Source organism: Bos indicus x Bos taurus, chromosome 3, assembly GCF_003369695.1.
Source record: "Bos indicus x Bos taurus breed Angus x Brahman F1 hybrid chromosome 3, Bos_hybrid_MaternalHap_v2.0, whole genome shotgun sequence".
Classification (NCBI taxonomy): domain Eukaryota; kingdom Metazoa; phylum Chordata; class Mammalia; order Artiodactyla; family Bovidae; genus Bos; species Bos indicus x Bos taurus.
The window spans coordinates 78,773,918-78,790,898 of NC_040078.1; the positions used below are offsets into that span (position 1 = coordinate 78,773,918).

Consider the following 16,981-nt stretch of genomic DNA (forward strand, 5'->3'; position numbering starts at 1 on the left):
ACAAAACCCAGAAGGAAACTAGCTAATAGGCATCTAAATAAGAAGCCCTGAATTACCCCAACTGACGATGCAGATAAAGAATAGACTTGACTATATAAATCATGTTAAATATCTGTCTGTTAATGAATCCTACAAAATTGGATAGCAGGCTGTATTTTCACCAAATTTGAAGAATTCTTTGGGGATGGTCTGATTAAAAATATGAAGCAGGTGATAAGGTTGAAATTCTCTCTGAGGGCCTAAGAGGCACATCTTAAATTATTTCCCTGGGAAAAGAGGGATTTCTTCTCTAGAAGAGCTTCAGGCTTTGATCAAAGTACTTCTCACATGGACAACTCTGTAGCATGCTGTTCTTTGGCAAGTAGCAGTAGGAATTTATTCAGCGTTGGTTAATGATTCTCCCAAGCAATGCAGCATGGGCCAGCTGGTTTATAATATGGGAGACTTGGAGGGCATTCAGACAATAAAGGAAGACAAGGGGCAAAAATGGAATGGAAAAGTCCAGGTTAGAGACACCATGCAAACATGAGAGAGGCAGCAGGAGCTGAGGAAGGTGGGTAAAAAGTGGGTAGACAGAGACCAGCCTTGGGAAGAGGGAAGATGCTCCAGGCAAAATGAGGCATTTAAACCTGGGAAAACCATCCAGCTGAGCAGTCATTCTCAACTCTTCACTTTCATCACACCATAAGGAAAGAGGCACAAAGGCATTTACTGAAAATGCCAGCAATGACTTATTTCTTGGGGAAAATTGACCACACATCACTGAAAAGCACTAGAAAAAATGTCAAAACATTTTCTCAAGTCCCGCAATGCCCGTGTTTATACCATCTGTCAACGTAAGCAGAACCAAGGTGATGAAGAAATGAAAGCTTCAAGAAAAGAAAAGTTCTACATTTTGTTATTTCTGATGGGTTACATGGTTGGAATTTAAATAAACATTCCCCTCTCAAAGATATCTAAATAATATCTAAATTACAAGATCTAATTTGATGATTTCTTCTTTACTTTCATGAATACATCTGTATGGAGACAGAACAAGAGAATTCCACATTCTTTTACTTGCTTATCTGCTTAGCTAAAGCATTTGCCTTCTTTGCTGAGAAGGTGCTTTTAAAAGAAGAGTCAGATGATAGTAGCAAAACACACAGCAAAACAATTTTGACCAGAAACATAGGGTGTTAGGGTTTTCAGATCATAAAAAAATAGCCAGTCAAAACCACAAATGGATTAAAAGAGAGGAGATAATTTTTACCAACTGTGGGAGTGGTGGCCGCACTCAAGGAATTGGTAGATGATATTGAAGAAGTGCTTTCAGCCCGGGCTAGGGGTGCTATCGGAGGAGGGCTGGAAGAATGGATGGGAGGGCTGAAAGGTCGGGGCTGCAGGGAGAAGAAAAGAAATGGAAAGTTAGATTCACAGGTCTTCCTTTCATATTTTTAACATCTCCCAGCTCCAGATATGACAACTCAGGTTCTTAAAAGAGGACAGCTGGTACCATTTTTTCATTGAAATTGATTATATCTGTACAAGAGCTTGTGGATGGAGCCAGAGGAAACAAACTATAATGGGCTACACTCAACAGATATATCACATTAAGAGAAGCCGAGATCTGGGATGTGGTCAGTGATGTTTCAGGATGGTGGACTCACATGCCCTTAGGGACTAAATAAGTAACATAAAGTGAGAGCTTATACCTACTGAAAGATATCTGAATACAAAATACTGTAGTGTGCTGGCTAAACCAGATGTCAGGGACATCATTATTACCCTGTGACTCCTGTATGTGAATTCCAAAGAAATTTACCTCTGCCAGAGTCTCTTAATTGTTTGCACAGAATGTTTTCCACCCCTCGCCTTAAAACATGATGCAAAACTTCCAAAAAACTTCCAAAAAAATTCCCTGAGCCGCCACTCTCCTTTATATTCACCCAGTGTGTATACCACCAATAACTTCTCTGTAGTCTGGGGTCAGAAATCTGGACTTCCCCTCTCTAGGAGTCTTCCAAAATCAGAAAAATATGGTGAAAGGAAACACCTCCCATTCCAAAGGATTTAGGACAATTGAGTATTATTATCTTAATTTTCATCAAACCCACTGGGGTAGAACTGAAGACCCCATGATCCTGTTCCTACTACTTTAGGCCGTGGCTTGAATGATGGTGGAGATTTGAGGGCAATTGAAATACACACTCTGACTGCAGTGACTTTCAGATTTTGGCCGTCAGGGCCATTGGTGCAGGCGCTGTAAGGCTTAGACCTGGAGTTGAGATGACCCATGTTCAGGCATTTGGACTCTGTCATTCCCACTGTATGCTTCTGAGCGGGACAGGGCAGAAGGGAACATACCACATCTCCGATGCCAGGCTTCCCTGGAGGTAGCTTTGGCCGAGACGGAGGCCGGGGAGGAGGTGGGGGTGGGGTCGTGCTGCTGCAAGGAACCAAGGGGGTGGCTGGCCGAGCAGGGGATGATGCACCTGAAAAACAAGCTGGTATTAAAAAAGGCTAGAGACATAGGTGGTCAAAGAGCTGTTATCATTTGATCCCACCTTTCCATTCCCACAGTACAGAGTAATCACCAATACGTTCTTCACCTGAGCAGTTAACACAGTCAAGACTGTAGCACATGGGGTTTGGGTTTCTTTTTTTTCAATAAAGAAAAAAAATCACTCAGTTGAACTATGGTTGATGGCTGAAGCTGAAGCTCATTGCCTTTTGTTGTCATGTGACACCCAGTGAAAGGTAAATCCTTTTATAACTCCCTGTGACAGAAAATATATACTTAATACTCTTTTGGCTGGGTGAGTGGGTAGCTTTCATTCTGATCATGATACACATGAAACTTATGATAAATTTTCTTGATCTTTACATATTCAGAATTTATGTCCAAGATGAAAACGGAGGTTAGAACTTGAAGAAAAAAGATTTTTCACAGTATATGTATATATGTGTGCAAAAGTCGTGTTCGAATTTTTGTGACCCTGTGGACTGTAGCCCACCAGGCTCCTCTGTCCATGGGATTCTCCAGGCAAGAATACTTGAGTGGGTGGCCATGCCTTCCTCCAGGGGATCTTCCTGCCCCAGGGATTGAATCCACGTCTCTTTTGTCTCCTGCACTGGCAGGCGGGTTCTTTACCACTAAGTGCCACCTGGAAAGTCCATATATGTGTGTGTGTGTGTGTGTGTGTGTATAAATATGTGTTATGTATATAAATACTTTTATATATCTATAAAACATGTAGAAGAGAATTATCCTTCTTACTGTGCTTTACGATATGAGTAGTAACTTCATATAGCAAAGTAGTAGTAACTTCATCAAGCAAACCCTTGATGGTAAGCAAAGAACAAAATATAAGAAAGTACATTAGCTATTGTGAGCGTACTTTGTTTGTGGAATCTTAACAGAAATACATTGGATTTAGAGGATTTTAGTTTTTAAAGGAGGCTGCTTAGGAACCTGTCTGTGTAGAGGTTGCCTGCGACGATTTTTGTGATGATTTTTAAGAGTCTCTTGGATTTACTTTTCTGGCTGTCAATGACAAACAAGAGAAACACAGAGCACACACAGAGGTCGGCATGCACGCTAATGAGCACACCAGAGGGCTTAGACTTAGGGGTTGGCCTATCTTCAGGCGTATGTCCGGGATATACGGGAAAACTACTTGGCTAACAATCTTAAGGAAGTCAAATCAATATTCCAAATGGTTCTTGTTCAGTCAGAGAACTTCCAGCTACTCCTGAGGCTTTTTCACATTGGTTAGAAGCACAGGTATCAAATTACTCCAAGAAAATTCCAAGAAATTCTGCCCAAAGAAAATGTCTCCCCCTCCCCCTACCTCCCCTCCAACACACCACAAAACTCTGCTCTCTGGAGAATCCTAGACCAGATTTTCAAGGAACTTTGAAATTTGAATCTTTGAATTTTCAGATTTTCAGGCAACTTTAACCATCAAAGCTCATCATCTCAGGATCTGCTTCCAACTTAGGAGAGTCCTTGGGGGTGAAAACCTTGTTCCTCTGTTTAAAGCAGTTTGAAATCTTGAGTTTGTTGTGTTTATCTGTGTGGTTTATTGTAAGTGTAATTACATTAGTGTGAAACCATACTAATTACCACCCATCCTACCAATATTTCCTAGTTACCACTACGAACTTTTAACTGTAGTCTCACTTTTTATTTTGTTGGCCCAGTATCTATGCTACACATTTTACTTGCATTATCTTATTTTATCCCCACAATAAGCTTTGAAGGAAAGTACTTCTACTATCTCAGCGGAAAGTAAGGCTCAGAGATATTCAATAACTTGATCAATGTCATATAGTTCAAATGGCCTATTTAACTACAAAGTCTGAGTTTTTAAATGTAGTATCTTGTAGCTATAGGTGGTGGCCTATATAATGTAGCCCCACATTTTGCACAAAGCCTGGTCTTCTTTTTGCATGGGCCGACTGCACTTTTCTCTCAATATAAATATCCTTAGTCTTTTGCTGATCTTCTCTTGAATAAACGAATAGGGGATATTTCAACAGGTCCCACGACAAAGGTTTCTTTACACCTAGGATGTTTTCAGAAGTGACAGCAAAAAGATGGGAAATAAACGTTAACACAGCAAAGTTTTTGTCTGGAAGTTTTATAGAACTGTTTTGGGGGTTCTGTTTTGCTGGAAAACCATGTCATGGGGGTTGGGTCAAAATGTCTATCCAGGGGTCTATTTCCAAGAAATGGTCTTCTGAGTCAATCCCAGGAAAAGGTCAGCTGCTTATCCTTTTCCTACAAGTTCCAGAAGGGAAATTTTAAAATCCAGTTTCAGTAATTCTTGGAAAAGTGGTAACAAGTTATCATGGAGGCAGTATGAAATACTAAAGAAACTGACGAAAAGTCAGATGACCTGAGCTCTGGCTCTGTCCACCTCCTATCAACTATAAGAAGTTGACTTCTCTGAACCTCAACTTCATGTTTTAAAATACAGGACATGTTTCTACCTTACAAGGCAGTTGCAACAATTGAAATGGAAAATGCTCATTTAAGTATTACCAAGTCATAAAATACTACACAAATGGAAGGCAGTTGTTGATGATGGTAAAATTTGTGCTTTTGATACAGCTACAACTAAAAGCGAAGAAAAAAGTGGCTAGTTAACTGGCTGTGTTTTCCTTTTGGAGTACCCTGTTTAACTTACTTTTTCTTTACTGAATTGATCTCATTGATTTGTTATGCTGTTAGACAACACCAAGGGAGTTTTAAAAAGCAAAACCCTGTTTCACAGCAGAGGGTAGTTTGGGCCTACGGAGTATTTCATAATTGAACTAAGGCCTCACACGATGTTGTGAGATTACACAATTATTTTGTACTGAAAGAGTAAAGAGGGTTATTTGCACATCTCTACCCTTATTCTTCGATCTTCAATTCTACTCATTTCCCCTTCAAGCAGTGTTTATTCCCAAGACAATGCTAGAAACTAATTGGACAACATTGTTTAGCTTTAAAAATCATATGTACATTTGAATTTGTGAATTCAAAAAGTTGGCAACCACTGACATGCTCTTGATCCATCTGCTGCTTTCAACCTGAAATCCCATCATAGTTTCTTTGGTAACTCCTGAGGACCATAAAACAATGGCTCCAACTTTCACTTCTTTTTGTTTGTGTGTGGGGGTGTGGGGGTGGGGGTGTGTGTGTGTTGTGGAGTCGGCAGGGGGGCAGCTGGGGAGAAGTGATCACTGGAATTCAACAAATCTCAGGTCAGACAGATCTTGACTTTGCTATTTATTGCTTTGTGGCTGTGGCCAAGTCCTGCCTTTGAGCTTCCATTTCCTTACCTGTAAAATGAGGCTAGTATATCACAGTGTTATAGGGGAGAATCAAATGAATGAAAATATATGTACTTTGAAATATGTAAAGAATTATTCTTTCCCAACTTGTGTTTCTTAGAACACAATTATACTATTTCTTTGACAAAAGTATTAAACACATGTGGAAAAGTTTTCATACTATGCTTCTTTTTAGGTAACTGGCACATTAAAAGCCCTAAAACAGTATGGCTCAGTGGAGTTTTCTGCAATGATGAAAATGTTCTGGAATAAGTGCTGTCCAATAAGATAGTCATTAGTCACTTGTGCCCACTGAGTACTGAACTGTGGCTCCTGCATCTGAATAATTGATTTTTAATTTTAATTAATTGCCATTAAGATTAAAATAGCCACATATGCTTAAAGGCTTCCATTTTGGACATTGCTGCTCTAAAAAAACTTGTAGTTAGGAAATACATTTGTTTGATTCAACCCCAGGTAGTTCAAATTCATTTGTTTATGGATGTGTGGGGTGTGTCTGTTTGTGTTTAGCATCTTTTAATATGGGTTTACTTTCCCCAGTTGGGAAATGTTGAACATTCAATCTTTACTAACACTTCTCTTTCCCTGGTCTCCAAAATTGCTACAGGCCAAGGAAACACTTTTTCCATTCCATCCCCTGGGCACACAGCCCACACAGGAGAAGAGATAGTCTTTGCCAAGAATCAGTGTCTGCATTCCAGTAAAGCAATATTCTGGCCAAACTATGTATTTTAAATCTTTGCCATAAGGAAATTAAAGTTCTTGAAGCAAATTCTTAACTTGCAACTTTTTCAACAGCAGGTAACTATTCCGATCCACAAGTACTGTCTAAACTTGGTCAGTGACGGTCATCTTGCTGTGACTGAAATTTTTAATGTAGGTATACAGTTTGAGATACACAGGAAAAGTTATTCCCATCAGGCTGTTATAAAAAGCAGATAATGATAAGCATTACTAATCTTTAAAACATGAGACCATATCCTATTGTTTCAATCCTAAGTTTATATTTCTGCCAATCTATTTAATGAGCAAATAAACTGGGACTTAATTAAGGAAATAATGGTGCACAGTTTTATTTATTCATGAGTTTCACTGGCCCAGTTTGGTTTTCCACTTAGAAACTCAATTCTTTAATATTAGCAAAGTATAGTATTTTCCAGCTCAATTATTAAGAACCAATAGTCTTTACTGGTAACACTTTCAAGTAATTTTAAGTAAGAATATGGAAGTTAAACATGAAAATGACAACAAAATTGCCAAGGATTCCAGAAAGAAAGCTAGAGCTACTCTATTTATTCATTAAATCAATGATCAATTCAATTAATCAAGTATATCCCAGAACCTTGTAGAAGGTGCTTGAGGAGCCTGGGGAGTGTCCTGTCCTCCCCTCCCCCAACTAAAGGTGTTTACTTTGGGTAGAGTATAGTGACCAGGCCACTGGAGAGAAGGTATTATTCCTTGAAAAGCACTTTCAGAAGACTCAGAGCCTGGCCCAGGAAAGAGTCCCATTCAAGACAGTGGAAACATGTCTCTCTTTGACAAAGGACAACCAGCTTCTTTTGGGCTGAGGTCTGGACTGGAGTCTTTACTTAGAGGCCCTTTATTATCTTTACAGTTAGGTAAGGACCCTTACATCACCCCCAAAAGATCTAAAAAAGAAATAGAGGATGGAGGTGGGGCTCTAAGCCCCAGAAATACAGAAAGGAGCACAAAGCAGTAGGTTTGGAGAAAAGACTTTTGGCGATCTTGATGACAGTGTGTAATACAGGTGCATGTCAGGGTCAGATAAGTTTGTGATATTTTGTCACTAAACCTTGCAAGGGCTCCTGGAGGGCATAGTGGTTAAGAACACAGGCCTGGGATCAGATAGATCTGAGAATGAATACCAAGTCTATCACCTCTAGCAGTGTAAACTTAGGCAAATTACTAAACATCCATGAGCCTCAGTTTTCATATCTGTAAAATGGGGGAAATAAGAGTATTCACCTCATGAGGCTGTTGTAAAAATGAAATGATGTGCATAAAGTTCTTAGCATGAAGCCAGGAAAAGAAACTATAGCTGTTGTTCTTATTGGCAAAATAAAGGCTCTCTAGGACCCTATAAAGAAACCTGCTGATTTTGTTTTAGCATAGTTTTTCAAACTTAAATTTGATTATTGAACTGTTTTCCCTTTCTGGTGAAGGAGGAGAACACCTGTGATACAAAACACTGATTTTGTGTACAGTACAGAAGATTCTCCAGTCTTTTCCTTGATTAGCTTGGATGCTCTCACTTTAAAGCTCAGAGCAATTTGCAAATGCAGAGCAAACACTGAAAGATGTGCCCTTGAAAGCAGAAGCAATGATGACTATTAAAACAGAGACAAACATACTTCCTTGGTGTCTCTTAGTAGATTCGAATAATTTAAACTTGGTCACCTCTTTCAAAGCAAATAAAAAACAAATAGCCCTTGACATCCCTGAGAAGGTACCTAACAAAAAGGACAGGAACAAGAGAGAAGGCACCAGAGGATCTTGGTAGACAAACAAGAGCACGAATGGAATGAGTGATACAGAAGAAGAATGCATTAGGAATATCGTGATCTTTCCTGGGTATGCATGGCAGTTCCCATCCTTTCATCATTAGAGAATACAAAATGAAGCTTCAAACAGGAAAATCAAAAAAATCAGACTCCATGTCAGTGTTTGCATGTAGAGTCCCAAAAGGTACATTTGTGACAAACTGCTCCATCACCTGTCACCACACTTAGAACTGACCTTATAGGCTGACTAGCCTGTCAAATGATGACATCAGAGAGCAGTTTGTTTCAGTGGCAGCCTGATTAGGCTGGAGATGCAATAAGGCAGCCTCTTTTTTGCTGTCCTCTAAAATCTCCTTTTCAAATCCTACTTCTTTTTCTCTGAAATAGAGAAGTTAACATAGTTTTCCCCAATTAAAAAAAAAAAGAAATAGAAAACACATATACCTACAAAAACCAGGGCTTTTGGAAAAAATATAGATTTATAAGCTTATAAATCAAATAATGTCTGAGGATCGAATGTATAACACGGTGATTATAGTTGATAACACTATATTGTATGATTGAAATTTGCCAAGAGAGTAGAGTTTAAATGTTCTCGTCAAAAAAAAAAAGGTAAGTATGTGAGGTGATGGATGTATTAACTTGGTGGGAAGAATATTTCACAACGTATGTGTGTATCAAATCATCACATTGTACACTGTAAATATCTCATAATTTTGTCAGTTATATTTCAATAAAGTGGAATTAAAAAAACAAAAAAACAAAAAAACAACTAGGGCCCCTGTGGAGACATCTGATGAGGAAATCAGACATTTAACTTGAAGCACATTTTCTGTGAAACCTGTCTTTCTAGAACTTTCCTGAATTCTAAAAATGACATCACAGCTTTCTTTAAAAAATAGAGATCTTATCCGCAGGGTGGAAGGGCACTCCTAAGGGTCAGGAGTGCAGGGCAGGACACATCCACAGACTTGCACTATGACCGCGAGCATTCGATGGACTAGGACATGCCACAGAGCACAGGACACCCACACCAAAGGAGGGATGGCTGAAGCTCTAAAGCCAACTGCCAGGCAGGAGGAGGGTGTTGCTCACACTGCAGCAGCCACGGCCATTCCCGGTCACACGAAGCACACGCAAACAGTGAGACGTACCACTGGTGATCCCCGTACCACTGCCCGAGCCGGGTCCGGGGGATGAGACCACAGTCCTGTAGGTGGGTGGTGGTGGGGGAGGCGGAGTTGCTCTCTGTCCCAACCCAAAATCTTTAGGAGATGAGATTGTTTCTAAGTAATCATCTTTAATGAAGTTCTGCTCAGCGACTTTCTTCTGGACTTCTTCTAAATTGAGCGGCGATGGTACACTGCGAGGAGGACCCGGAGGTCCTGAGGGGCCAGGAGGACCCGGGGGGCCCGGAGGTGGGGAGTCAGCTGGGTTGTCTGAGGCAGCTGGTGGGGACACCACCTTTTCCCTTGGAGTCAACTCTGGAGTAACACGTTCCGGGGATGTGTCAGAAAAATGGACCCACTTGTCTTCAGCATTAACAGCAACAGACTTGGGGGATAACACGGGGCCAAAAATGCTGTCCAAATCATTGATGGATGGTAGCTTTTCAATTTTGACCTCTGTGGCTGATTGGTCATTTCCTGTGGTTAAAGTAGTTGATTTTAAAATTTAATTGACTTTGTTAAAATTATTTGTATAGGAAGTGGGAGGGGTGAGGCAAAGCCTGATAAATAGGTTATCTTGTGAGGTGCCAAATTGGACATATTTCATGATGGAAAAATATCTTGATTGTAGTTGAAGAGGAGGAGAGAGTTCCCTGCCTCTATATTGTGAACATTACCTTTTCGGCTATTATTTACCCTTGTGTGAGGTGATCTGACTTGGCTACATCTACCATCACCAGAAGCTCCAGCATGCAACTGGTCATTCTGAGAAGGCATTCTCAGAAGTGTACAGGCTCTGGAACTGCAAATTTCAAAAGGGAGGTCCCTTTGGAAAGTCTGGCCTAATGAAATACATAGGACACAACAGAAAAAGAACTGATGGCTGAAAATCATCCTCATATTTGATGAAGATTGTCTACTCTAGCATATTAAATGAAAGTGTTTGGTGAAACCAATGATAATATATGTTAGTTAAAAAAATTATCACATCATAAGTAGTTGTATATCTTCCACCTTGAACACACCAGAAACACAGCACAAAGATTAAAGAGATATCCCCACATGAATATTTACAAATATACACAAACACACCCCACGCACCACACACATAGGATATTGAGAAGAATTGTTACATATAAACCCATTTAATAAGGAACAAAATTATAAGAAACCTTTATAATTTCTTTTCTCATCAAGTCTAACCTGTTAATACCATAGGCATAACTGATATATATATATATATGAATTCATGAAATAAAAAGTCTGTTTTGCTTAAATTTTAGCATTAGCTATTCTTTTTAATTCTTACCAATAACAAGAGGAAAACTAAAACTATCTTCTATAGCTTGGCAGGAAGTAGTTGATAACTGAAATGTGAGGAATTGTACCATTTTTTAAACCAAGATTATTCAAATTAGAAATTGTTACCTAAATAATTTCAGGGCATGAGCCATTTTACATTTAAATAACCTTTTAGCTGTAAGAGTAGGCTTAGTATTCTTATATTTTCACATTTGAAAAAAGTTAACCTTCAAGGTTTCAAGGCCACAAATAAATGGGATAGCAGTTTGCCTGGGCCACAGTATTTATAATTTCACTGCTGGTAGATTTACTTATCTCTAACATATTCATGAGAATACAAGGGGCCAAAATGATTTGAACTTGTAAACACCTTTACCTGTGCACACTGGATGACTCTCTGTTGGGTCTGAGTCAATATAAATTTCATCAGTGACTATGTCTTGCATTTGCTCTTGTTGATAAATACCCCCTCTGTAGTTATCAAACTCACCAGACTGCATAAATAGCTATGGATGAAGCTGCAATAGAATTCCAAAGGTGATGAAGAACTACATTCTAAGGACCCAGACACATAAAATAACTATTACTGCTTTTGAATTGCTAGTCCAGTAAGACTAGGTACATTATAAATTGTAGGACTCCATAGTATTGATTTTAATAGATGGTGAAAATATGCCTTAGAAGTCATCTGTCTAAAGGCATGTTGCAGTTCCTTGCCATATTTCATCATCCTTATACATTGCTTTGCCATGGGATAATAAATAATGACTACTGGGGAAAAGCCTGCACCACCCTAGCTTACCTGTATGCTGCATATTCCAGGACCCATTTTATTATTATTGTGGACTACACAATATTAATTCTAGATAAAAACTTATCAGCTCTTAGAAAAATACGAATTATGCCTTGAGACTTTTAATTCTTCAGTCATTTAAAATGAGGTCCAATGAAGTGAAATGTCAATTAAACAATGGCTTTTGATATTGAGTTTTTATTTCTCTTATCTCACAAATAAACATGGCCTTTGTTCAACAAAATTATACAGAGGAAAAAATGAGAAAGTGAACCTTTTTGTGAAACCTGGGAGTGATACTTAAAGAAGTGTACATAGTAAACTGCAGTGGAGGTAAAACTAAATGCATGTTCACGTTTAGTCTAGCCTATAGATTTCGACACATCAAAGGCATGTTGAGGTCCAGGGCCGCTGCTGATTGCCACACCATCCTAGGACAGAAAAAATAAAGCTTACCTGGTCCAACTGTTAAGGGGGAGCCTGTTCGGGGTGGGGTGGCTGGTACATTTTTTGGAGGCAGTGGGGGAGGTGCTGCCAAGAGATGAGAAGCCATGCATTACTGATCACTTTCTCCCTAAGTTATGGAATATTCCCCAGATAAGCAGGATTTGGGCTATCATTCATATTCTGCTATTGGAAAAGGAATAACTATTAGCAGTCCATATATTTTTTTTAAGTTCAAAGTTTAGTGATTGAAGCAGGACTCATTCAGATTCTTCCACTTTATGATAGGAATTTGTCAAAAGAAAGTCAGATAATAGCAACAACAATATCATCATTTCATTCATTCATTCCTTTGTTTTATAAGTGTTAAAAGCCACCAAAGTCCTGTGACCTGTACTAGGAATGAAGGACATGGGGTTGAAAACAATGAGCCTTTGCTCTCAAGGAATTTACAACTGAATGAAGCGAAGACTGTGGTCCCAGGCAACTGCAATCCAGAGTGTGGTCAAGGAAAGGAGAGCAGCCTGGGTGAGGGGCTTTTAATAGAGTCAGGATATTATAGCTTGGATTGAGTCAGGAAAGATTTCTCAAAGTAATGTCTTGAATTTGGGCATATTTTTGACATCTAAAGCAAAATTATTTGGGTCAAGGAAGAATGAACAGATTCCTTTGGTGGAAATTATAGCTGAAAAAAATCCTTGGGCTAGAAAAAGTATTGTCTTACAAGCCCAACCCAGACTCATCCTTTTGAACTGGGCTGTTACTTTGCGGGCAAAGTTAAGAATTTCAACAGGTAAGTCTTTTTTTTCTTTTCATTCTTTAAATGTATGTTTTCCTTTCACTGCTATATCTGGTAAATCTGACGAGTTTCCTTTTTCTTCAGGACTTCTTTCCCCAGTTACCTGGAGTAGGGGTTAGGGGCATTCTGGAATAAACAGGGCTGATGGCTCTGCTTTGAGATAAATGTGCCCTGATCTTCTGTCTCAGCTTCTCTCTCCCATATGGCATCATTCCTCTTGTTCTCCAGTTAAACTCTTTCCCCTCAAGGTGTCCTCTCTATCCTTTGAAGCCTCAGTTGTTCTGTAGGACAAGCAGAGACCTTATCTGACCTGGTTAGCTCTGTGTTGTGCGCTAGCCCATGCCTAGAACGTAGCAGGGTCTTTAGTCCACTTGCTTATCATGCCTACATAAACCTATTGAATAAATGAATGAATAAGCCTGTGAGATGTCACACAGAAGCAGCTGTGGTTCAAAGTTACTTATTTTACTTTATTTATTGTATTATTCTTGTCTCAACCGACTGTCCTAGACCCCTTAACTCTAATGCTTATTAGAATCATACCTCTTCTCAATATTAAACAGTCCAAATGTTGCTTACGTAGACTTCCTAAGGCTTGCCTAATTTCACTATGCAGACAGACAGTAAAATGAGTCACTTATTTTTCCAGACAGAGCAGACACATAACTTACTTCCAGTGGGAAAAGGCCTTGTTAACTTTGGCGACTCCACGCTTGGATTAATTGGTTGGCCTGGACCCCATATCTCAGGCTGATCTAAAAGAACTGGAAACATAAAAAGAAAATTTCCCCGGGTGAGTTGAAAAAAGAAACATCCTGATTTTAGAATTTATAATTTCAAGTTAAAGTGGAGCTTGACAAAATTATTTCTGCCTTGCCTCAGTCCTAGTAAATTAACTTAGAGATGTGCTGTTCCTGATTCTCTTCAATCAGAGAATGGAAAAAACAGCAGGGTGTGCATGTTTGTGTGTGTGTGTGTGAGCCCGTGCGCAGATGGGGTATCTGTGTGTGGACATACAGCTAAACAAAAACTTGCAAAACAGAGTGTCTGCATTCTTTTCCTGGTGGGTCACTTAAGGACATTCTAAATATCAGTACGTTTCTGGTACCCGCTTGAAAATACAGGCATTATTCCCATGGACACTTGTTTTAAGTTGGTTTATTAAAGTTTGCCAAGAATATGCTTCAAGAATGAAAATGTCTGAATTCTGTACAGTTCTTCTCACCTTTAAAGGATCTTATGGGATCTTTAAACAAGTCTTTTACAACATTATAAAGAGAAATGAAATTATTTAGAAAGGGTGAACATGTTAAAAGAACCAGAAAAATGAACAAGTGCTTAGCCATCTAAGGGCTTCCTGTTGGCTCAGTGGTAAAGAACCTGCCTGCCAATGCGGGAGATACAAGAGATGTGGGTTCGATCCTGGGGTTGGGAAGATCAGGGGAGAAGGAACTGTCAACTCACTCCAGTGTTCTTGCCCAGAGAATCCCTTGGACAGAAGAGCCTGGCAGGCTACAGTCCGTAGAGTTGCAAAGAGTTGGATGGGACAGAGTATGCATGCATGTAGACATCTAAAGTCAATCAGGGCAATTGGTATTAGGCCTAAGGACAATGAATCTAATATTTCATCTATTTTTTGTTTCTTCCTTCTGACTTTTTTTGTTGCTATGGTAGCAATATGATACACTAGTTCTCATCATCTCTCATGTGCCAGGGTCTCTGTAAGCACTGCCTGTGATTCATTATGTTGTAAAACACAGGCTGGGAATTAGTTGGATGTGGATTTGATCCAGCCTCCATGGGGTCGCAAAGAGTTGGACACGACTGAGCGACTGAACTGAACCGAACTACTAGGACCTTGGGCAATTCATTTAACCTCTGAGCTTCCCTTCTTTCAGTGCAGAGATAGTAAGAACCATCTCTAAGAGTTAGTATAAGTATTAAAGGAGGTAATGTATATAAATATAATGTACACAAAATACCTATCACAAGGCCAATAGCTATTATGATTTTTCAGTCCTCACCATACCACCACGTAGTTGATGTTGAGGAAACCAAAGATGACAGTGATTAAACAACGTGCTCAGCAACACGTGGTGAACATAGAAGAGCTAAGGTCTGGTCCCAGGCACGCATACCTAACTCCAAAAAACGCACTTTCCTCTCAGGCCTTGTAAACTAGTGATAGAAGAATCAATCAAAAATGTAAGAGTGGGTAGATAAGAAAAGTAGGTGGAAGAGCTAGTATGCTTGGTGCCAAGGTTGGAACTTTACAGAACTTCAGGGGCTGAAAGCACCTAGAGCATAATCAGGCCAGGCTTATTGTGTGTCTCCTCTTCATCACAGACCTCAGTGATGGTCTTAGCTTTGTTTTTTGTTTTAACACGAAAGCATACATTGTCCAATGATCTGACACAGCATTTTGTTTTTTCCATGGATTCAGTGTGGGATACCACTTTGATTTCTAAGAACTATTTTGTATATCAGGTTTCCATATATGATGGAATTTTTTAATAGGTAGATTCAAACATAGCAAATCAAACCACCTTCAGTTACTACACATATCAGTAAAAGTGAGACTGATCCCAGATGAGTTAATAAGACAACTGAGCAACCTTAATGCTGGGTCCCCTTTCCTTATGGATTCTAAGTTGCAGACATTTAAATCACTGAAGGAGTATTTAGGGATGTTCCTTATTCACTTTCCTAACTACATGATTGAAAAATACTCAGTTGTGGCTGCCTGCTAGTTGTCTCCCAGGATCCATTCTCCATTTCTGCTACAGTTAAGGCTTAGCTGGCCAGATGGCACTAAATTCTTTCTGATGGGCTCTGGCTGGAAGTGGTGTGCGTCTCTTCCAGGTTTTGCTCTTACAGAATTGGCAGAGAGTTCCATGGGTCCTCCCTGACACTTCTTTCTTCTGACTGGAACATAATGAGAATTTGAGCAGCCCCCTTGCACCCAGAAGTGAAGGCCACATGCTGGGGATGGCAGAGCTCCCCTTCCAGTCCTATATTTTGTACTTTAAGACTGTTTACATGAAACAGAAATAAAATCTATCTTGTTTAATTTACTATACTTTGGAGTCTCTTTGTCACTATCTGAGCCTACTCATTATGCTTTTAATTCTTATCGTCCTCAGCATTTTAATCTCCTTCACCAATGGGTCTTAGAAAAATCATTTTATTATACGCAATCACAGTGTTCTTAAATGATTTTTTATAAAAAAACATTCCATGTTATCAAACAGCTGCTGGAGATCCATGCATTAGACCTACATACATCTTAGGAACAGCTTAGATCCCTTTCATAAGGAGTTTATGTCAGTAAGGTATACATTATTCACAGCCATCCAAAAATGGTTAATATTTAAAAGTTAAAATATTTAATTCTAGGAATTAAATTTAGTAGGTAAATCCAACAATAACAGCCAAAATGATATTTCTCTCATAACATCTTTTTTCTAAGTTGTTAAATGATTTAAGGTCATTCCTGGGTCTTGAGTTTGCAAACAGTGTCTGTTCTGTGAGCAGTCCAATTGACACCTCCACTGATGAGGTGGACAAGAGAGAAAATGTGGTCATAGAGGCTAGATCACAATGACAGTGATTATGATCAGGAATTTGAAGGTCTGGCTCCATAGTGATAGCAGTTTGGTTCATAAACCACCTACTCCCTGACCAGTGGGTTGTACAGATTTTCAGTAATTCTTATTGAAAGAAGAGTGAACTTGTTGAAGAGTGAACTTGTTAGCTCTTAGCTACCTCTGGAGGTAAAATTTCAAATCCTGAAATACTAAGAGGTCTGCAAACTAAACTCCCATGCTGATAACACACCTAGATCAGAACTATTCTTTCACATGAAGATCTAGTGATACATCAAAAACATGCCTCAAAACACATTTACTCTAGACGAGTTATACTTTATTGAAAAGAAAAACAAATCCATAGATACACAGTTTTTCCTACCTTCTGTCTTCTGTTCATCAAAAGCTGATTCTAATGGTGGACCAAAGAGGGGAGCAAGCGCCGTGGTGTCCTCTGAAGGTTTTTTGCTAAACCACACACATTACAGCAAAACATAGAGAAAGGAAATATTAATGTCAAAAGAGATATAAAGCCCTCA

At 39.3% G+C, this 16,981-nt stretch overlaps 1 protein-coding gene across 16 annotated transcripts in view; it reads right to left on the bottom strand.

Moving 5' to 3' along the window:
• Positions 1-16,981, bottom strand: part of SGIP1 (SH3 domain GRB2 like endophilin interacting protein 1) — a 232,978-nt gene that overhangs the window by 65,213 nt on the left and 150,784 nt on the right. For 11 of the 16 annotated variants that reach the window (XM_027536983.1, XM_027536980.1, XM_027536977.1 and 8 more), the window contains 6 exons: positions 16,825-16,910; positions 13,527-13,619; positions 12,069-12,143; positions 9,503-9,994; positions 2,347-2,474; positions 1,253-1,379 (listed from right to left, as the gene is read on the bottom strand). In XM_027536983.1, coding sequence (XP_027392784.1) covers positions 1,253-1,379; positions 2,347-2,474; positions 9,503-9,994; positions 12,069-12,143; positions 13,527-13,619; positions 16,825-16,910 — 1,001 coding nt within the window. The remainder of the gene's footprint in view (positions 1-1,252; positions 1,380-2,346; positions 2,475-9,502; positions 9,995-12,068; positions 12,144-13,526; positions 13,620-16,824; positions 16,911-16,981) is intronic. The other 5 variants (XM_027536989.1, XM_027536993.1, XM_027536992.1 and 2 more) reach the window with 1 other exon arrangement.